The sequence below is a fragment of the Sceloporus undulatus genome, chromosome 2 (assembly GCF_019175285.1).
Source record: "Sceloporus undulatus isolate JIND9_A2432 ecotype Alabama chromosome 2, SceUnd_v1.1, whole genome shotgun sequence".
In the NCBI taxonomy this organism is placed as follows: Eukaryota; Metazoa; Chordata; class Lepidosauria; order Squamata; family Phrynosomatidae; genus Sceloporus; species Sceloporus undulatus.
The window spans coordinates 216992052-217015607 of NC_056523.1; the positions used below are offsets into that span (position 1 = coordinate 216992052).

General features: G+C 42.1%; 1 protein-coding gene across 1 annotated transcript in view; it reads right to left on the reverse strand.

Moving 5' to 3' along the window:
- Positions 1-22596, reverse strand: part of PAX5 (paired box 5) — a 278811-nt gene extending 256215 nt beyond the window's left edge. Inside the window, exons 1-3 of the mRNA XM_042455822.1 lie at positions 21420-22596; positions 12264-12429; positions 6327-6524 (exon numbers count right to left, since the gene is read on the reverse strand). Of these exons, the coding sequence (XP_042311756.1) occupies positions 6327-6524; positions 12264-12429; positions 21420-21462 (407 nt within the window). The 5' untranslated portion in view covers positions 21463-22596. The remainder of the gene's footprint in view (positions 1-6326; positions 6525-12263; positions 12430-21419) is intronic.
- Between the last annotated feature and the right edge of the window lie 960 nt (positions 22597-23556).

Consider the following 23556-nt stretch of genomic DNA (forward strand, 5'->3'; position numbering starts at 1 on the left):
CTTGGGGTCTCTTTGGAGGTATGCTGTTTAAATGATGCATGGGTCCTAAGAGTCCGGAGGTTGCTCCAAAGCCACACTCCATTCCTAAGCACTGGAGGGCAGCTTTGCTGCAGCTTCCGGATTCTTCGGATGCATGCAGCATTTAAACAGCATACCTCCAAAGAGACCTGAAGCAGCTTTATTTTGGCAGTCTGTAACAGGCCATATTTATCATTCAGTTGGTAGAAAGTTAGCATCCATGATAGAAAGTTAGCATCCACAATGAAAAGTGTCAGTGGATGATTCTGTCAATGGAAAAGGATTTTTTCTCTTCTGATTCTTCATCCCCAACAAAGGCCTCTGAACCCTCTCCCACATTGTTCTGATGGGTCCCTCATATCTCTGGAACTGATTTAAGGGGACACGGGTTGCAAGGGGGAATTACCAGAAACTGTCTCCCTCTGTTACATGAAAAACCTTCTATCACCAGGTAGAAACAATCAGTATCTGTTTTCCAGGTTAAGACCAAGCATTCAATTACCCCAACATTCTGTTCCTAACAAGGACAAAGATGATAGCCTTTTCCATCTCAGTATCTAGAGCATCAGATACCACTATGCTTCCCTGAAAATAAGACACTCTTATATTTATTGTTCCTCAAGAAGACGCACTATGGCTTATTTTCAGGGGATGTCTTATTTTTATTAAGTATGGTACAACAATCTACATTTATTCAAATATAGTTACATCATCTTCTTCTGGAACATCATCCTAACTCTCCAAACCCGGAATTCCATCCTGAATTTCTTGAGACTACTACTTCCTACTTCCATTTCCTTTAGAACCATTGGCCCCAATCTTTCCACTCCCTTCCCGTCTCCTTCCGTTCCACTCCGGGAAAATCACTATATCTTATTTTTGGGGTATGGCTTATATTGTGCTAATGCTTAGAAATATTGCTACATCTTATTTTATGGGTATGCCTTATTTTCAGAGAAACAGGGTAAATATGCAATCTGACTGGATACATTTACCAGATATGTTTGCATAGGAGAATGGAGGGAACTGAAATTAAACTTTAAGATTTGTTGTTGTTGTTTGTGAACCTTCAAGTCATTTTCGAATTATGACGACCCTAAGGTGACCCTACCATGGGGTTTTCTTGGCAAGGCCTGTTCTGAGGAGGTTTGCCTTCCCCTGAGGCTAAGAGCATATGGGATTTGTGGCCAAGTTGGGAATTGAACCCTAGTCTCCAGAGTCATAGTCCAACACTCAAACCACTATTGTACATGTAACTGAATCTGTTCCCATCCTGCTCCTCATGTCCTGTAGAACCAAGAGATTTTGCCACTAAAATTAAGCAGGTCTAACCCTGTAAAATGCCTGGATGGCCAATCATTTGAAAACCATACGAATCTATATGAATCTATCTGTATGGATTGTAAACAATAGGTACAGGTGCAATAAATAAATATTCCCCACTCTTCGTTGTCTTATTGCTTGACATTTTAACTTGCCTTCTCTCGCTGTTGTTTCCCTCCACTACCTATCTATAGACTGTAAACTCTTTGGGATGGAGGTGTGATGTAAATATATTCATTATGTAAATATATTCAATCAGCACACAAAAAAGCGAGTGTGCTAGCTCTGCCCACTTCCTCTCCAATTTCATAGTGCTTCTGAGATGTAGAGCAGATGGATGCTGTCCACGCAACTAAGCACCCCAAAAAAACCAGAGTCCCCAATTGTATGAAAAGTATCCATGTGTAGGGGAAGCTCTCCTTGTGTAGATATGTAACTATCCGTGTGAGGGCAGCCACCGAACCGTAGATAATGAGAGGCAAGTCTGGTACACTCCCATCCTCATGATTCATCACATTGTCAGAGCAAGTGAAGATAGTTATTGTATATTTGTTTTATGACATTAGATGTAATCAGAAGGTTGGATGAATACTGAACAACAGTGTTTATGTTATGGAGAATAAACAGTGAACAATAAACAATAACATCCATATAACTACTGATATCGCAAAGTAGAGTCCAAGAGCCACAACATGAGAAGGCATGACTCACTAGAAAAAATGATAATGCTTGGGAAGATGGAAGGCAGAAGGAAGGAAGGAAGGAAGGAAGACGATATACCAGATGAATAGACTTAAGAAGGACACAGCCCTGAGTATGCAAGACCTGGGCAGAGCTGTTGAGAATAGGGAAGTGTCTCATTCACAATGTCACCATGAGTCGAGGTTGCCTTGAAGGCAGTTAATAACAACACCCATCTATTTTCTTATGTTACTCAAGAAATTGAAGAAGAGGGGGAGAAAAAGAACTATCCGTTTCACAAAATCCTGACCATAAAATAGAGACAAAACAAAGGGCAAGACATCAGTAGAACTATTTTACAGCCTGGAGAACAGACAGGCCAAAATAAAGCTACTTCAGGTCACTTTGGAGGTATGCTGTTTAAATGACACACGCATCTTAAGAGGCTAGAAATTGCGCCAAAGCTGTGCTACAGTCCTTAGGACTGAAACATGGCTTTGGCGCAACTTCCAGCCTCTTAGGACGCATGCAGTATTTAAACAGCATACATCCAAAGTGACCCGAAGCAGCTTTATTTTAGCCTGTCTATTCGGGCCCTAAGTTAATAACGTCACTAAGAGCACAGTAGTTAAAAAATCAACTGAAATGCAATACAGTGGGTCCTTGCTGTACACTGGAGTTTGGTTCCAGCCCCCTCGCATGGATACCAAAATCCATGGATGCTCAAGTCCCATCCAATACAATGGCAGAGTGAAATTGTGTCCCTTATATAAAATAGCAAAATCAAGGTTTGCTTTTTGGAAATTATATATTTTTTGAATATTTTCAAGCAATGGATGGTTGAAATCATGGATAAAAGGTCCACAGATATGGATGGATGACACAGGGGTATGAATGGCAGCATTTCAGTATGTACTGACATCTCACTGAACTTATTTCCAGCTAAGGATGATCAGAAAGTTACTTTTTATAAGCAATTATCTTATAGTTCCAAAAAAACCCCAACAAGCAATGAATTAGCATCACAGTTTTGAGGTAATTCTCTCCCATTTTTCAGGCGTACCTTTGCAGCTGATTTTAAAAAGATATATATGAATGCTACATACTGTTGGTTTGTGGCATAAAACACATTCTCCTCCTATCCATTTAGTCATCACTACAATACCCACAACAGAGCACAAAGCCACAGCACTAGAACCATGTCACATTCCTCCTCCACCATTTAGTGAGGCCACACCCTATAACAGTAAAAGTAACTTAAAGTTACAGTTACATTACAAAAGTAGTATTACCTGTCATTAAATTACTGTCAGAATGTAATGCATTTCTACCTGAATTTTGGGGAAATGGACCGATTCCATATAACTAGTTGTTTGTAATTAGCTACTTCCATTTTCCAAATGTGATCAGCATCGGGATGGATACCTTGTAATAGTATAACTAGTACTATAAATACTGCCGATTGCAAAGGTGGACTCGTTGCCTCTTCATAACATATAAATATTTTTTTCAAGGGAACTCTAATTCAGACAGCCCAAACCAAAAGCCAGAAATATTTGGACTTCTGCCATCTCTGCCATATTGACATCAATGGGATTAAATTGGCTTAAATCCATGTACTTTCTGTTAATTGGGTTGTAGGTCAAGCTGTTTTCCCCCTTCTCCGTTTTTCATAAATGTGCGTGTAGTATGCTAAAGTACTACAGCTTTATTTAGCTGGACACCTTGAAAACGTTTATTTGGCCACGGTCCCACAGTTCATAGCACTAGGTTTACAGCACTAGGAGCATAATTCATGTGACTGCACCAATGTGTACGAAAATACTCTTAATATGAGATGTACCGATAGTTATTGCCCCCATCCCAGCCTAGTGATTAATGCTTGTAATTTCATTCTGTTTAGAAAATAGAAATCGGATGCTAATGTTTTGAATGGCACTATAGTTAACAGTTGGCCCTCTCAGCCATCCTGCAGAATTCATGTAAACTAAATTATCTTATTGGATTTAATGCGATGCAGATGCAAATGACTTTGTTCTCATTATTAAAATACACAAAGCTGTACATTTCTAGTGTATCATATACAATTCAACTAACAATACACTGAAACGCTGTCGTATTTTTATACCCAGAAATACAAATAAGTATTTGTTTAATCAATTTATACTGCCCTTCCTGCCTATAAAACAATGTTAAAAAGTATAGGAAATTGCTGAATATGAAGTGACCATTCAAAATTTGTTTGGATCGTAAACAAACATACAAACAATTCTGCAACTCTTTATTACATGTCTTTCTCTACATTATTTAGAATAGTTGGAAAATATACATTAAATTTCATGGAAGCTATCTTCAGGGTTATTAGTTTTTAATATATGCCACTATTGGTCTGCCACAAGGGAAACAGTTTTTACGTGGTTTATATCACAAAATATCATATACGTTGGTGCAAATGTTCCAAGTATAATATGAAGGAAAGTTGCACAGTACACAGAAGAGCATCTTCACGACCAGCTCAGCATTTTTATATTTTGTTATATGAAAATGGGCCAAAACATATAAAACACTCAGTAATAGTATCTGCTAAGCCTGACATCAACTGTAAAGTGAGATTGTACAGCAAAACTCAGAGTATTCTGGAATCAGATTGCAGGTGGAATTGGCAAGGCTGGATTCAGATTGTGAGTCCAGATGTAAACTGCGCAGCATCTCTTAATGCAAACACCACTGGCATTTTTGCTACCACAACGCGCATAGCCCATTCACAAAGACAGCGATTCAGAGCAACAAAGTGGGTTTAAATAGAATTACCATGGAGTAAATGGCATGTGAATCATAGCCAAAATATTTTTCAACTTTCCCATTAAATATGTACTTTAATTTTGATGTGGCGAGCTACAGTAATACACAATGGGTCAGTTATTGCTTCTTGAGGAAGAACAGTTACTAGCACCACATTCATAAGGATAACTGTTCAGGTACCCAACAAGTACAAATTGCAGAACTTCCATTATGCATGGCCTGGATCTCTTTGTATGCAAGACCCCAAATAGTATGCAAAATTAATAATCCTCCTGCATAAGATTTAATAGACACATTGCACAAGTCAATTAACTGGAGGACACACAAGCTGCACTCCAGATTCTGCCACACTCATTTGTGTAGGCAGATTCATTAATGGTTTGTGTGGGTTCATTTTGTAAAGCAAAAATGATCGTGATCAAAGGTCTACCTAGAGAAATATAAACACTTGGTCCTTATCCTAGGTTGCTTTCTTCGTTTCTCAATCCAGATTCTAGGATGACGCTATTTTACATTAGATCACAAATTAATGTGTTTCACATTAGATCGCAAATTAATCAGTGTTGTTCTGAACACTCACATGTCAGAGTATTAGTATGAAAGCAGAACAATCTCTCAATCTGCCCCTCACTCCTGGAACCTCCTTCCCCCACAAACATGGGTCATCACATCTTTAACCAGTTTCATAATGGAGTTGAAGACTATATTGTTCAGGGAAGTGTTCCCAGGCATTGTGTGACTGTTATTGTTATCCGATATTTTATTTTATTCGCTCTCTGATGCTCTCAATCTGTTGCCTCCTTATTTTATCTAATTCTATCTTGCATTACTATCTATTCTTTTATATGCATTTTGTAGAATGTACGCCATCGGAAGGTTTCATTTTTATCGATTTTATTGTCTGTATGTACAGCGCTGTGTAAATCTACAGCGCTATATAAATAAAGTATAATAATAATAATAATAATAATAATAATAATAATAATACTACTAAATACTTACAATGAAACTTCAGGAGATACACTATGGCCTGTTACAGACTGCCAAAATAAAGCTGCTTGGGTCTCTTTGGAGGTATGCTGTTAAAATGATGCATGCACCCTAAGAATCCGGAAGCTGCACCAAAGCTGCACTCCAGTGCTTAGGAATGGAGTGTGGCTTTGGCGCAACCTCCGGACTCTTAGGACCCATGCATCATTTAAATAGCATACTTCCAAAGAGACCCGAAGCAGCTTTATTTTGGCAGTCTGTAACAGGCCTATGATTGTCCTACAAGGTTAAACATTTTTACACTGCTCCAGCCCCACCCACATCCAAAAGCTCTTTCTCCTATACTCCATGCACCAAATGTAGTATGAAAGGTAAACCACAGACATGGCCACATGTGTATTCTACACATACGAACAAAACACATTAACAAAAACAGTTCTGTTCCATTTTCAGATTATAGTAGTAAACATTGCCCCCAAGCATCTCTGTTTTACTGGCCGAGAGATCCTTACCTGTTAATGGAGCTAACGCTGGGCACCGTATCATTATCACATACTCGCTCAGCGAGGAGCCTGTCCCTGATTTCCCAGGCAAACATGGTGGGGTTTTGGCGTTTGTACTCTGCAATTTTTTCTACTACTTTGGGTGTGGCAACCTTTGGTTTTGAGCCCCCAATCACTCCAGGCTTAATGCTCCCAGTCTCGTAATACCTAAGATGAAATTTCAGAACAGGGAAAACAAAAATTACAAACCGCTCACAAAAATTCATTTTCGCTTAACATGATCAATACGTATCAGAATCATACAGACTCACAGAAAATTGCAAGACGTCAAAAACGTACCCAATAAATCGCAGACTTCAGCTAAACTCCCAATGAAGTGAAACAAAAACACGTTTTAAAATACAGTTGTTTTCAAATTGCACTCGGGTGAAGCCCTAATTCTTTTCGAAATCTTCTACTGTATATTAATACACCATAATGTATATGTGCTGTCCCTCGTGGAAACAAGGCAATCGAAATGATGTAAGCCTAACAGGCAAATGAGAATTTAAAAATTAACTGAAAATGTGTGTAATTAATCAGTGGTAGCAAAAATCATTTTTAAAAATGAATATACACATTTTTATTTTTATTTTTGTGGTTCTTACATTGATAAGAAATTAGGCTCACCACAGCTTTTCACTGCAGCAGTAATGTAATATTATATATTTTTTAAAGTCCAGTCAAAACAAATGTATCAGTTGTAATTAATTTTCCATTATTTGTTCACTTCTAATTGTGAATTGCAAGATGCAAAAAATATATAATTTTAATAGCTAATATTTTCAAGGCAGGGAGAGAAAGAACCAATTATTCCCTTGCTTTCGAACTAGTATCTTTACCAATGGATTATCAATCAGCTGTGCTTACAGACCATTATTTTCTGCAAGGAATTACAATTGCAAAGTAATTCTGTAAGGAATTACAAAACTGCAACCAGACTCTATCGAGCAATTTATTTTTGCACATAGGCACCAATGCAATGAATGAGGTTACATTAGAATAATATCTAGCAGCACTCACCGTTTGAGTCAGCTATTATAAACTATACCAGAGACTGAGTCTCTGGATTTGTATGTGTGGCATGGCAACAAACCAGTAGCAGTTCAACAAAGAGACACAACAAAATTCCAGTTATCTGTATATACAGTATTGCTATATACCATCATTTTACTAAAGCAAACCCCTTCCATCAAGTACTGTCACTGTCCTATGCAGTCAGTCTTTCTTCCTCCTTTACAGTTAACTCACACATCCATGTATTATTAAAATGGTATAAATGTATAGCTTCTTTCCCATGTGAGCAGGTCACAACTGAATTTTGGACACAGCTTCAGTGTCCGTAATATTCGTTTTTTAAAAACACTCTGAAATCTCTGTCTAGGTATTTTCTTTCTCTGGACTGTTTCTTGTCCTGGCCTTACAAGCTAGTTCGATTACAAGACACTTAGATTCTGGGACCATTAAACTTGAAGTTGGATTTTGCTGATGATTTCAATAGAATATAGTTTACTAATATTCAGGATTTTTAAATAAATTGTTTGCCATTGGCCTCATATTGAGAAATAGGAATGATGAAACTAGGGTTTGTTATATCTTAGCTCCTCCGTTCCCACATTGCATTATATAGAATGTAACCTAACTATAATGTTTACTGATATAGAAAATGACTATAATAAAATACTTAATGCATACTTATATAACAAAAGCATGCATACGACCATTTAAATTACCTAATGGAAGGAATTTCCTCTCTTAGTTAACTGTGTTTCAAGTCAGCTTAGTTAAAATGACAAAATTTGTTCACACCATCATATTCCAAGCACAGATATGAAAACTGGATCAGATTCGTGCCTTAACTGGACTAACAAAGTCCATATAAATAATGTATTTCACCACTACTAACCAGTCACTGTATGTGGAGGATTTATTTTATTGCTTAAGACTATTTTTTCATCAGTTTCCCCCCCCCCCACCTATCCCTCAAAGTGATACACAGTTTTTAAAACGTTTCATTTTTAAGGAGAAATTTTATTCAGCGTATTTCTTTATATTCTCTGACCTCCAATAACTGATAGGAATACTGTGTTTACTGACATTTTTGGTGCTGGGCAACCCAAGAGTTGTTCAGGAGCGCTTAGCATTTATAGAGTGCTTTTGAGGTTTCAGTGCATGTCACATGCCTTCTTATGTTGCATTTCTTACAAGCTCTAAGATGGGCCAGTGTTGTTACCGTATTGCAAAATAAGGGTGGGGGGGGGGGGTTTGAGAAAGAACAGCTTGCCCAACAACACAAATTGAAATCAATGGAAAACTGAAATATAATCCAGGGTCCTGAGGGTTAATAGTCCTTTGTCAAGGTCAGTTCCCTATGCTACCTAATTCTGTAAGATGGTAGGAGCTGAGTGATTTGGAGAGCATTAAATATTGCTTCAAGTAGGTTAAAATGTCATCTTTTTAAAAATTTAGGTAAACAGGATTCTATATCAAATTGATCCTCGGTCCTCATATATCCCAACAGAGTAAGTGGATCTGAGTCCAAGGGCCTGGGATTATCGAACAATCAAAAAAAAAAAATGATGTGCTTATTATTTTTCCTAAAATAATGGTAGAAATATTTCCAAACTTGCACCAGAGCATGCAACTAACCATTTTCTTTGTGCTATGAACAGCCAGCATAAAGCAAGTGGTCCTCATTTATAATTTAACATACTTCCAAGGAGACTACTGTTCCCAGAATGCAATGTCCAATCTTGAACAGAAAACGGTCAATTCAGGCCCAGAGTCAGAACAAGGGCACTCAATTGATAACCGCTCTCAGTCTATAACTCATGTTACATTGCCAACACTGACTTGCTGAATGCTATTTCCACAAGTGCCATCAGCTACACATTCATAGCTAAAGGAGCCTGGTATCCAACTACTACATACAGAATCAAATTTGCTAACGGGTTGTTGTTGTTTTTTGCGTTTGAATTGTTTGCAGTTGTTATTTCTTTGATGTTACCGTTTAACTTTGAACACCACAAATTAAGCAATTCTGGTCTCGAAATCTAGGACCAAGTTTGTTTTTATGTGATTTCTCTTACATTTACCTTATTTTAATTTAATTTTAATGTTTTGCTTCCTATATTTTTGGACACACAGAGAAAGAGAGAGAGAGAGAGAGCATGCACTCCAATTACAGTGACATTTTACCAACTGTAATTATTAGTTACGAAAATAATGAGCTATGAAATTCCAATTTATTGTTGACAACTTAAATGACAAAGCTCTGGAACTCAATTCTTAGCTCCGTGGCAATGCAAATACATCTAGTGACAAATCTATTCAGACCGAAAAAGTAACGTCCTTAGATGCTTTCTCTCTGATAGGTAAATGCGTTGGCGGTTTATGAGTTTACTCTTCGGAGGGGCTGCGAACAGGGAAGGAAAGAGAAAGTGGTGGGTTGTCACAAAACTGACTCTTAGTACGAATACACAACAGGATTTAGCTACAGTTCCAGATATAAAAGTACTAATGGCTAATTGTGCCATCATAAATAAAGTATGGGAAATTACTAATTGTACAACCCTAATGGTATTGATATTTATGACAGTTTGTTTTACTGTCTACATCTTTTAGGAAGTACCAAACGTATTAGAACTTCAAGATTTCAGTCCTGGGGCCGAGAATATTAAAATCATCTGACCACCTCCAGAGTAAATGGATATATAGGAACTGAGGTTGGCTAACTTGTTCTCCACACATAACAGGATAAAACCCGGAGCAATTCAATTGAATACAATTATATCAAATGTCTACAATCCTGCTTTTGGCTCTCATGATTTCACAACCACACACAGGAGAGGAAGAGGAAGCCGATTCACAAACGCAACTCACAACGGAGAACAATTAGATTCACCGAGGATATGTTTATATTTTTAATATAAATGGCGTAAGGTTTGTATCCATAGCCAACTAACTTTATGTAGCGTGATTCCCAAACAAAAAGAAATGGTAATTTTATCAACATTAACCATGTTGCTTCTGTTCTAAATTAGTATGAAATGGCACGGCGTCTAAGGACACTTTCTATAGTCAAAACTAGCTACTGTTCTTGACAATAATAGCATTGTGGACAGTTTTGAAAAGCCAGGAGATGTACTACTAGCAGTCAGGTTTTAAATATTTATATCCTCTTTAAATTTGTGGCACAAATGTAACAGTTCTATCCCACGAGCATTTAACTAAGGAATAAATCCTACTGTGTCCAATGGGATTTACTTCCAAGCAAAACCTTAATCTTTTCGAAGTTATGATCAAAAGAGAACCAAGGGGCGAAAAATGGCCTATTCAGATTTTGTCCAAAGATTCTTCTGGAGCAGGGCAAGGAGAGGTAAGAAAGATGCCCAAGACGCCTTAAAGACAAATAGACTTATTATGGCGTAACCTTTCTGTATGAGAGGGAAAGCGGTCGTGAATACAGTGGAAAGCAGGTTAACACACTCTGTTTTTACAATAGCTAGTGGCTGCCGGTTGTCATACTATTACTTCAGAATGTAATGTACAATTTGACTTACTTCAAGGGTATGGAACGGTTATGAGTGCATTGTGTTTAGGACTATTAATAGGATATAATATTGCAAGCTTTTTTTCCAGTGATCACATATGTAGTATGTAGTCCTAAACATGATGCACTCATAACCATTCCATACCTTTGAAGTAAGTCAAATTGTGCATTATATTCTGAAGTAATAGAAATTGTCCTCTTCATCGTTTATAGGAATGTTTGGCTTTTTTTGCTCTTGCTAGATTGATTATTGCATCTCTGCTGCAGACAGATACACTCAAAGCCCCAAAAATATGTTCATTTATAATTGCCCCACTCCTAATTTTCTACTTGCAAATTAATTTCATCACATTAACAAAACATTCTTTCCATGGATTTTGCAAACATCAGAAGAAACACGATGGTCAGAGTTAAGTATGCTTACGTTCATTGATGTTAGTGGTCTTAAATATGGCTAAACCAGTTCTTTTGAGCACAGCTGTGCAATGACTATTGTAACGGTGAAGTCGAAGGCTTTCATGGCCGGCATCCATAATTTTTTGTGGGTTTTTCGGGCTATGTTGCCATGTTCTAGAAGAGTTTATTCCTGGTGTTTCTCCGAAGATGCCAGTCGCAGATGCTGGTGAAACGTCAGGCATAAACTCTTCTGGAACATGGCCACATAGCCCAAAAAACCCTCAAAAAACTATAGTATTGTAACTACGAAAGCAGAATATTTCTCAGGCTCACTTAGGAATAGGTGCCACTGAACTGAATTGAACTTATCCCTGAGTGGAATCGCACTGTTAGAAACCAAAAGGCTTCCTTTCATTTAATAGTTTTATTTTACTTGGTATTCCAGAACACTTATGGATTTGTCAGTATAACTCTATAGAAAGTACAGTGGGCCCTTCTTATACACAGATATTTTATACACGGATTCAAGCATCCACAGTTTGAAAATGTTCAAAAAAAGTATACATTTCAAGTATCAAACTTTGATTTTCCTATTTTTATAAGGGACACCATTTCGCTATGTCATTATATTTAATGGGACTTGAGCATCCACAGATTTTGTTATCCACGGGGGATCTTGGAACCAAACCCCGGCGTATAACAAGGGGCCACTGTATATAATATACATCACTAAAAGTCATGGGGTTCTTACATTTGTTTCAAATGTGCATATTTAGGAAGCATTCGAGGAGGCAAAATCTTGCCAGTGGATTTGCTTCAGCCAGGGAGCCCCATTATCCCAAAAACTCTGCCCTCGCCATTTGCAGAACTGTTCCTAGCAACAGTCTCATATAAGAGACAAACAGCACTGAAAACATTTTGTCTTTGAGAATCAAATCAATGTGTTTGTATGTTTTTACCTGCCGAGGATTTTGCTGACGCAGCCATGGCTGACCCGTAGTTGCCTGGAAATGTCGCAGGGCCTGACGCCTTGGTGGGCGAGTTCCACAATCCTTTGGCGGACTACGTCCGGGAGCGGCCGGCCGTTCACAAAAACACCCCCTAACTGGTTCACTCCTCCATGTCCTGAAACATATGGGGAGAAACACAAACAAAAAACAAAAAACAAAAACAAGCAGAGAAAGAAAATACATCTTTGTGACTGTTTAGGAGAGGCTCTCCCTCCACCCTTCAGCAATGACTGAGCAACTAACTTCCAGACAAGAGTGTCTGCATTTTGACAATGCCGGCTATCATTTATTTGCTCAGAGGGGGAGAAACAATGTTATTTACCGAGATCTAATTTGACACTGATAGCAATTTTACACTTGTGTAACTCTAATTACTTCAATAATTACCCAAGATTACGTGGCATGAGAATCGGACCTTTAGTTTGAGGAGGGGGAGCCCATCTCTCAAAAGTTATTTTTAGGCCAGCTCCAAAATCATCTCATCATCAATGTAGTAGATATACTACACATCTTTAGCACCCTAACTTTTAAGGGCCATTAAAATTTTGGGAATATAGCAAAGTCTAATAGTATTGAGAAGTTAAGGGATATTTTTTTCCCCCAACTACAAAGTGCACTCTTCACCACTCGAAGATTAAAAGGAAGATACAACAAGGGTCTAAAGAAGACTAGATAATAAACTTGGCTGTATGCTCAGTGTCAATTTTATTTGCATTTTATAATAATTCAATAAAGATCATTTTGGGAAGGACTTGCATTCATGTAAACATGTTGAGGATCAGGGTTATCCTAATTTATCTGGAAGACAATGGCAAAACACTTTATTCTAAGACCAAATCTCACAACTTTGATCTGGTAAAGAATTCAGTTGTTCTTCCAAAATCACCATTTACTTAGAAACGTTTTTCACAAACATTTGTTATGATAGAGAGAGGCAGGTTAATGGGTGTGGAAATGTGGAGGAGTACAGTACTTTCTAGTCTGCATGGCCTGCAAAATGTTAAAAGGCCTGGCTCAGTCAGACTCGCTACCCTGTTCTTACTATATGAGTACATTTCACTCTTCTCCTTTAGCAAGGTAAAACACCTGCCTGGGTTGAATTAGTTGCCACTAGATGAATAGTGGCCAACTGGTTAAAACCAATGAGCACAAAAATCTAATGCCGTGGAACTGAGAAAATATAATTAACCTCAAAACTGCTCATCACGTAAATCACTTAAAACAGATGTGGAAAACAAATAACTGCAACAACCAGCATCACTGGGAAGAGCTGAACAAAAAGCAAGAGCCTAACGTTTCTGTTCACACAGGGCTTGAACTGTACAGAAGGAGCTGACAAGCCAAAGTGTCTCTATATCAAATTAGCCGCTACATATACGAACCATTTTTTAACTTTAATGCCAATGCTTTTACCATGGATAAGTTGCTGTCAGGCTTGGCGCATGTCTCCCAAAACTTACATCAAAGCGCTTAAACCACTTGACACTTTGAGTCATCAGCAAAGAGTAGCCTCTCCCTGAAGTTCCTTGTTGTTTTAACTGTGGAGAGTACTTTTCTTTCTTTCAGCTGACTAGCAGGAACTAAAAGGGGTTTTGCTCTGGAAAAATCAAGGGGCTTTTTGTTTGTTTCAGTGCTGCCTTCATTTTGAGCTGTAAACTGTTTTCTGGACCAGGGGATGGATGGGTGGGTGAAGTGTTTGTAATGAGAGATGTGTTGAAGAAACAGAGTAATTGTACAACTGTTTTACGCATCCCCAACACGTTTGGGTTTTTTTGTGTTGTGTGTGTTACTAGAATCTGTTGCTCGCTGTGTTAGGTATGTAACAACAAACCCAGGTAACAAATTACTTTGCAAAGTCAAAGTTAGGCAAAGAGACGGTATACTTTTAGATCTTGATATGTAATCTCTATTGATTTTTTTTAAGAAGCTAGTAATTGTTGCAGCAAGCAGAAAGGGGTCTGATTTATCTGTTCCCTTGGCTGTTCAAATATCCCTCCTTTAGAAGTTATGTAGCCTAGAGTCCCAGTGTCCTGGCTGAGACTGATGGACTCTTCAATACATAGGAAACCAGGTTGAACTTGAAAACCAGGCAAAGAAGGAACCACTGTAGCCATCGGAAGGCAACAAAAGTCCTAGCAGTAGGTGATGACTGTCCTTAATGTAATGTAACTAATATGTAAGACTGGTTGATATGAGAAGGAAAAGGAGACATAACTTGTAAGCAAGAGGGGGAATTCCTCACCTCTTGGTGTTTGAAGAACACTAAAAGGCTAAGGAACTCTTTAATTCTAACCACAACGCCCATGATCTCCTGGTGCAGAAGAGCAACAACTGTAATCCTACACACAAGCTTTCACCAACCCAGAAGTGCATGGGCCCAAAGCACAAGGAAACAGTGGGTCCCTATGCCATCTTTGTAAGAGGCTGAGAGGTTGGAAGTGAGCATCTCTTCTCACCTGAAACAGAGCTTTTTGGATTTGTATGGCGCTTTTACTTGGTGAGCCAACATTTATGTAAATCCCATGGATTACATGGGTCTGCTCTAGGTGGGACTACCAATAGCAGCACTCCAACCAAGAAGAGAAATGCCTTCAGGGTGAGATGGAGGATGGGAATGCAGACCAAGGAAGGCAAGAGTAGGCTAGTGGCCAGTCTAGTGAGTAAGCCAGCCAATGCTTTGGGAAAGGTCAATGGCATGCACCCACACTCCTTATAAACACATGAGTGGACACACAGAGATAGACAGACAGATAGATTCCCAGAAAGGTTAAGTCTTTACTTTGCAACAGCCTGGTTTTACCTTCCCAACCAGAGAAGTTTCTTTCCACTCCATTCCCATGTTGGCTGGAGAAAATGCCAAGAAAGAGCACCTTCTCCTATTGTGGTGGAAGGGTGCCCTCTTGTCCTGGGGACCTGGCTCTGCCCCTTACTCTGTAATGTTATAAGTGTCTCTAGTGGGCAATGAAAGGGGGCTTAAAGGGTTTATGCCCTTCATTTTCCCAGCTGGAGACATTCATAGGAGTCAAAGGGAAGGAATTGGTTCAAAATGGGAAGGAAATGATGATCCATCCGTGGACATGCCTTTTGGTACCAGGCAGAAAGTGATGGGAGGGAAAGGGAATATAACTAGTTCAAAGGGGAAAGAGAATGATGCTCCATGTCTTTCGAGGTAATCAGACAGACTATTTAGGGGATGATGATGATGATGATGATGATGATGATGATGATGATGATGATGATGATGATGAATATTGGGGGGGGGAGATCTGGCCTTCCTTGCTTCAAGGACCAGCCAGAGACCCACACAGAAAGAGAGAGAGACACCAACCTCACTTGGTCCAGGAAGGTCGGAGACCAATGCTGCTCCTTCTGGCATCCCAAGAGGGAAAGGGCCTTATCCCGGGGGCTGGGGAAGGAGAGATGCTCAGCCCCACAGAGAGGGGAAAGGGACTTTTACAGGGGGCTTAGGAAGGCTAGAAGAGCAGAGTTGTCCTGCAGAAACTGGGGGTGGGAGGGGAGGGTTTGCTGCTTCGTCTGGATCGTAGCTATTTGCTCAACTCTCTCTTTTCCGACAAAAGTCGGACCGTTTCACCGAAGGAGGAGAAACAGGCTGTTGTTTGTGATGTTTCCGCACTGGGGAAATAACCCGGTTTGAGACCACTTGAACTGCCAGGGCTCAAGGCTATGGAATCTTGGGACGTGTCGTTTTGTTGCTGCACCAAAGGCAGCTCAAGCGGTCTCAAACCGGATTTATTTCTCCAGTGCGGACGCAGCCTAATATATCAATGCATGGGGGGGGGGAATAAACCATTGGTAACGTTGCTGGTCTCATTACTATATGAAGTAGCTCCAATGCAATGGGATCGAGAGAAAATTGGAACTCCATATGTATATGTATATATGTATATGTATATGTATATGTATATGTACATAGACATACAAATAAAAACGATCAGCCTTTCTGGAAGCTTATTCTCTCTGTAGAGGGAAATGTTTTCAATCCTTGCATCCACAGGAAAGTGTAGAGAGGGAAAGAGTAAGCAACTATTGCCTGGTTCCTATTAGTACTTCCAAGGAGAATGGGTCTCTTTCACTTGGTGAGTCAATACCTCTATAAATCCCATTGCGTACTAAGGTCCAGAAACACACTGCAGAAATAATCCAGTTTGAGACCGCTTGAACTGCCCTGGCTCAGTGATAGGGAATCATGGGAACTGTAGTTTATTGTGGCACCGGACAGAGAAGGCTAAATAAACGTCTCCCAAAACTACAGTCCCCAGAATTCCCTAGCATTGAGCCAGGGCAGTTAAAGCGGACTCGAACTGGATTGTTTCAGCGGTGTGTTTTGCACCTATGTCAACTCTAGTTGGGGCTCCCAATAGGATTTAAGCCTATCTAATGAAGAAGAAAACGTGTGGCCAGTCTTGAAGCAAATACATGTCTAATACAGTCTGTTTGGATGCGATTGTCGCCTTTTCTTTTAATAATAATAATAATAATAATAATAATAATAATAAAGGAGCCAGGAGACCTTTGAAACTCATGTGTCTCTTCTCTTTGGATAGTCCATGAGATTTCTTTCTGACAGCTCCCTGAATTTAAATTTATTTGTCCTTCTCTGGTCCAGTCTGTTCTGTCATTCCGATCCTATTGAAATCCGATCCCAACGAAAAGGGGCCTCTTTTACATGGTGAGCCAACACTTATGTAAATCCCATCAATTACACGGGTCTACTCTAGGTGGGGGACACCAGTAGGACTCCAATGAAGAAGAGAAACACCCATCTGAAAACTTATCATCAGTCTTATGTTATCAACTTGATCCGGAATTCGTCTCCAAAACCTTCTCTGATGTTTTAACCACCAGAGCTTTAAAATAAAACAGAAAGAGGGCCCTTCTTCTGGGTTAAGACTGAATCATTTCTTCTGGCAGTTATCCAGTCTTTAAAAATTACCAATATAGGGGGGAGGGGAATACAAAAATACAAAAGGTCACGAAGAGGGGGGCATTTGTAAACACTGGATCCATTGGATTTGAGGTGTGAGTATTCCTATTTTAAAGTGAGGAAGCTGAGAGCATGATTGCCAAAGAGCTAAGATCTCAAAACCAATATATATATTGGAGGAGTTCAGGTTTTGGAGATCTTAGCCCTTTGGCATTCATGCTCTCAGCTTCCTCACCTCTAAATAGGAATCTCACACCCCATATATATATATATATAATATTATATAAAATAAATGAATGGTTGACATTAGACTCAAGCGGCCGAAGAGGAAGCAACAAGAATAAAACTTTGGGGAAAGAAACGGTCACCACGAGAAAAAGTTTTTTTCTTTCCATTTGGTGAATGGAAAGGAGATCCGACAAAGACTTTTCTGCTAAATCTCATCCTTGGAAGCATTTTTCTTTTCTCCTCCAAATCTTCCCAGCTCTGTCTTGCTGAATCAGATCATTTCAAGCTGAACTGGAGGGTGCAAAATGTGCGTTTAAAAAACCCGACTATTGACGGGTTTCGCCTCTACAGAAAACGCCTACGAATGAATCACAAGTAAAGATGGAAACGGATGGAAAAGTAGAGACGGAGAGGGAGGCAGATACTCTTTCTGGCTTTCGTCCCACCTGCAAAGATCTCCTTTCCCTCGGACCAAAAGATGCTGCTACCCGGAGGATAGAGAAAGGTTTTCTTTTGGCTGTGTTGAAGTTTGGGGCGGCAAAGGAGATAAAACGTGCATGTATTTTTGCCTTCTAAAGGCATCTGAGGAAGTAGGCTTAAAAGTCTAGAAAAGCTCATGCTGCCAACTTCTTTCTTTCAGTCAGTCTCAAAGGTGTTACAAGATCTCCCTACATACTGATTCTGCAGACTAACAGGGCTATATCTTTTAATAATAATAATAATAATAATAATAATAATAATATACATCTGAGGAAGTATACCGAAGACTAGGAAAGCTCATTCTGCCAACTTCTTCCTTTCAGTCAGTCTCAAAGGTACTACAAGATTTCTCTACGTATTGACTGGGGACTGTGTTTAAAAACAAGAGACTCCATACTTCTCTTATTTGTACCGGGAGATGCCTTCTTCTAAGAGATGGTCAGCTGAAAAACCATCGCCTTGGTTTGGGGTGAATTTTAGAAGCGAAGGTTACTGCCTGATTTAGAAAGCTAGTCTTGGGTGGGAAATGGACTCAGTTGATAAGAGGGGTTCAAACGGATGGTGGGCGCCTCTTGCCACACAAAACGTGCCCCCCTCCACCCATCAAATATTGCTATTAATGTACACTAAAGAAGAGTCAGGCCACTTTCCCTCCCCTTGGCTTGACACTTCGGAAGCCAAGGCCAAGGAACTGCCCTCCGTCCCCTGGCACAGATTTGTCTGCTCTTTGAAAGGAATAGGATGGATGCTTTCGGGTTTGCGGGGTTTATTTCTTTTGCTGTGCGTAAATTCCTGGGGAAGCTATCGATTTGTCACTACTTAGGTTAATGGAGGAAGCCCCTGGTCGTCCCCCTGGCAGCTTCCACAGACAGGGATTCTCGCTTCGGATTCTCACAAAGGAGACTCCAGGAGTGGCAGGAGAGAGAAGAACAGTCATCATTTGGAAAGATGCTTTGCAGGTACACACTTCAGCCACTGGAGATCTGAACTCGAATGTTCTCTCTCCCTAGTTCTTTCTCTCACAAACACACACACAAACACACAGAGGGGATTTTAGCCCATCATTTCCAGCCCGTTTGATCCTAGGGAGGTTGCCATCCCACCCGCCGAATTGGTTGACATGCTTCCTGGGATTTTTAGAGGGGTTTTTCTGCCTCCTGTGTGTGTGTGTGTGTTTTTGTGTTTGTGTTTGTATGTCCAGTGAGGGCCGTTTGAAGAACTAAAATGGTCAGATTTGAGAGGCTGGGTGGGTGGAAAGAGAGACTAGCTGAGTCACGTGGAGCTTTGGTTTTGGGAAAAGAAAAGCCGCCTTGGCTAAAAGGGCTGCGGCGCATAAGGGAAATGCGATTAGTTCTACCCTGCGTTTCCTTGAAATCTCTGGATCTAATCCGGCGTTTAACTCACCGTGAGAGGAGATGTCATTTCGCTTAACATTGGTGCTAATGGATAAATCTCCCCCAGCCCTCTCAAGCACAGCCAATCTCTAGCAAACATCTTACACACAGGAGCTGGGGACTTAAACAGCCAGGGCCCCCCCCCAAACATCCCAGGCCCCTTTTTGGAGGGGACAGGCTCACTCACTCAGCCTTTTAGATATTGCAACAGTTTTGCCTGGAGAGGGAAATTAAGACTGATCTTTAAAACCTCACTTCTAAAACGCAAGTCAAGGGAACATAGCGTTTCACAGGTTTGGTTGGGTTTGGCTGGGTTTTTTTTAAGCAAGCTTTGCGTTTTGTATAATTTCCGAAATCCTTCATAGGGCTCTCTCTTTAGCTGGATGGTGGTTGTATTTATTTATCTCCAAGACCTCAACTATATATTTGCAGGTTAAAGGAGTGGGATACAAAGTCGGGTAAAGGCACCCAGAACTTGGTAAGAAGACCGAGAAGGGAAAAATGTATGTATATACAGGTATACGGCGGCAGGGATGCACAAAGGCTATGGCTGGATGGAAGAGACGAACAAGAAAGCCATGGGAATGAAAGAGAAGCAAGAAGGCAAATGGAGGGAAAGGCTCCTGAAGATGGGTCTGAGTTGTTCTGCAACAGTGGATCTGAGATCGGCCCCGACTTCCCTGGGACTAAACAGAACAGGGATGTTTTCAATGCTAGGAGCGCCTTTTTAAACTCATGCCCTGGATATGCGATCCCTCTCTCTGCAAAAGTGAGTTTGAGAGGACTACGGCCTCCCTGGGACTAAAAAGATGAGGGCTGCCTGTATTGTTAAGAACTCCTTTTTTAAAACCCAGGCCCTGCATTCCCTTTCCTTTTTCTAACTGTGGTGCAAAAGTGGATCTGAGAGGAGTGCGGCCTCCCTGGGACTAAACAGAACCAGAGATGCCTCAAATGCTAGGGGCGCCTTTTTAAACTCATGCCCCAATCCAGATTCATGTGCCTTGTGTTGCTCCAAGCCTTCAGGTTTCTCCAGCAGCCTTTTAAAAATATTTCTGTTATTAGGAGGAGGGGAATATTATTCACTATAGACACCACCGCCTGGAAGTTGAGTCCCCCAGGATGGAGCGGAGTCCCTCCTTCTTGCCACTGAAATCACTCAGGCTTCCTTGCCTTTGTACAAGGGCGAGGTTCTCCCTGCCTCTGCAAACTCTGGCCCCAGCTTCGCTTTCGGGATTTGGGCTCCCCAAACTGGCAAAAGGGGGGCAAGGAGGCCGGCAGGGAACGGCTGGCCCCTCGCTCTTTCTCCTCCCAGGGTTACTGCAAAAAGAGGCACGGTGCCGCTCAGGTTGCATCCGCGCTGCAGGATTCATCCGGTTCGACCCCGCTTTAACTGCCATTAAGGCTCAAGGCTCTGGAATTCTGGGGGTTGTAGTTTACAGGGGCACCAGAGCGGAACCTGGGTGAAATCAGTGGGGAGAAGAGTGGACTGAATGGACTCCTCCTTTCCCACCCTTAACTTACACTAGGTTGTATTTAATAATATTTAATAATATTGTCCCCCTCCTCCTAATACTGCTACTACTACTACTACTACTACTACTAATAATAATAATAATAATAATAATAATAGAATATACCCTGTAATAGTAATAGCGAAGCTCTGGTGACCCAACAAACTACAACCCCCTCAGAATTCCACAGCATTGAGCCATTGCGGGGATTGTATGTTGTATATGCCTAGACGGGCGGTTAAAGTGGGGTCGAACCGGATCATTTCTGCAATGTGGATGCGCGAGATGGGTAAGTCTCCCTAGCGATGTCCCAAAAGGCATCTCCTCCAAAGTAGTCTTCCGTCCCTCCCTCTTTCCTCCTTTCCTTCACTTTTTCCTCCTTCCCTTTCCTGCTTCTTTCCTTCCTTCCCTCCTTCCCTAGAGCTCCCCAGTCCAAGAAGCCCAAACTCGGGCAGGTTTCGTGAGCCAAAGGTGCAGCGGAGGGCCCTTCCACGCCTGTTTGTTGGGGGGGGGGGGGAGAGAAACCCAGTCCTCCGCCTCTACTTACTATGCATCGCTGCGAACGGGTCGTGCTTACAGTGTATTTCCATCTGGGCAGCCGATCCACGCGAGACCGAGGCGGCGGCGGCTTTTCCTTCGCAGAGCTCTTCGAGCTCCCTGGGATGACCTTCTTCTTTCTTTCTTTCTTTCTTTCTTTCTTTTCTTCCCAACCACCCCCCCCCGCTTCCCCTCCCCTTTCCTTGGTTTATTTCTAAGCGGACCAGGTGTTGTTGCTTGTCGGAAAGGTTCGCTCAGTTTTGTTTTTGCAAAAAGGCCGATCAATCACTCAATCAGACGGAAAAGGCAAAGCTCGGGCTCCAAGGCACCCGCGGCGATCCTCCGGAGGGGAAAGTTATTCCTGGCCCCACGGAAGGGGCTCCCCTCGGGGCTGGGACGGAGCCCCCCACGGAGACGGAGCCCCTCCAGCCCTCTTCCCGGCTCCCAGGCCTCTCTCGCTCTGGCTCTCTCAATCGCTCTCTCAATCCCTGGATTTGGCCACGGCGGGCTCTTCTTACTGCGCCCAGCTCCGGGAGGGAAAAGCCATGACTGGACCGGGTCCCACAGGAGAGGCGATGGGGGGGGGCGGCGGAGGGCAAGAGGTGCTCCGAAGGCAGATATTCCAAAGCTTTAGCCACGGGGGCTACTTCGCAAGGGGCATCCTCCTTCCTTTCTTTTCCTTTCCTTTCTTCCTTGGAAAAGAAGGCTACTTTGCAAGGGGCATCCTCCTGTCTGCCTTCCTTCCTTCCTTCCTTTCTTTTCCTTTCCTTTCCTTTCTTCCTTGGCAAGGAAAGCTACTTCTCAAGGCGCATCCTCTTTCTTTCCTTTCCTTTCCTTCCTTTCCTCCTTGGAGAAGAAGCCTACTTCGCAAGGCGCATCCTCCTTCCTTCCTTCTTTCTTTCCTTTCCTTTCCTTCCTTGGAGAAGGAGGCTACTTCTCAAGGCGCATCTTCCTTCCTTCCTTCCTTCCTTTTTTCCTTTCCTTTCCTTTCTTCCTTGGCGAAGGAGGCTCCGAGGGGCGAGAGGAAGGGGCCTTTTGTCTCAGCGTCCAGGGGGTCGATCCCCTTCGGTCCCGCGGCGGTCTCTTCCCCCTCCAAGCCCAGCTGGAGGGGACCAAAAGCCTGGGATGGGGTTAAGGAGCGGCTTCTCTCTCTCTCAAGGAGGAGGAGGAGGACAGGTGTCCCAAATCCGGAGTCCAGGACGGGCAGGAGAGAGAGAGAAAGAGAGAGCCCCGCTCGCCTCTTCAGAGCCCAGCAGGAGGAAGAGGAAGAGGAGGAAGAGGAGGAGGAGGAAGAAGAAGAAGTTGGCGGGAAGTTGCGCTTGGAGAGGAGCCAAAGGCGACGGCGGAGGCGAGGAAGAGGAGGAGGAGGAGGAAGAGGAGGAGGAGGAAGGAGCAGCGGCGGCAGCGCGAGCCTGCCAGCGGCATCCCCGCCGCGCGCCACAGAGAGAGAGAGAGAGAGAGAGAGAGAGAGAGAGGAGGCGGGCGGGAGAGGCGTGTTTTGCTCGTGGTGCGCAACACGCTCCCCTCCCCCCTTCCCCCTTCCCCCTCCCCCTCCGCCCCACGCGCCCCCTCAAAGTTTCCCGCGCTCCTCCGTGGGTCTGTGGGGGCCTCAGGCTGCAGGGAGAGCTCCCTTCATGACGAGAGAGCGAGAGAGAGAGAGAGAGACTGGGTGACTGTGTGTGAGGAGAGAGAGAGAGACAGAGAGACAGAGAAAGCTCGACTCTGGGGGAATGTGAAAGAGAGCGTGGCTCTGTGTTTGTGTGTGTGTGTGTGTGTGTGTGTGAAAGAGAGAGGGGGAGAGCGTGTCCGACTCTGTCTGTGTGTGTCTATGTCTGTGGGAGAGAGGAGGGGAAGGGAAGGGAGAGAGCGTGACTGTGTGTACCTCTGTGAGTGTGAGAGAATGACTCTGTGTGTATGTGTATGAGACAGAGAAAACGACTCTGTGTGTGTGTGTGTGAGAGAGAGAGAGAGAGAGAGACCTTGACTCCGTGTGTGTGTGTAAAAGAGAGCGAGCAAGGCAGACTGACTCTGTGTGTTTGTGTAAAGAGAGAGAGAGCTTGACTGTGTGTGTGAAAGCGAGAGAGGTTGACTCTGTGTGCGTCTGTCCGTGTGTGTCCACCTGGGCGACCCAATTCCACCTCTCTCTC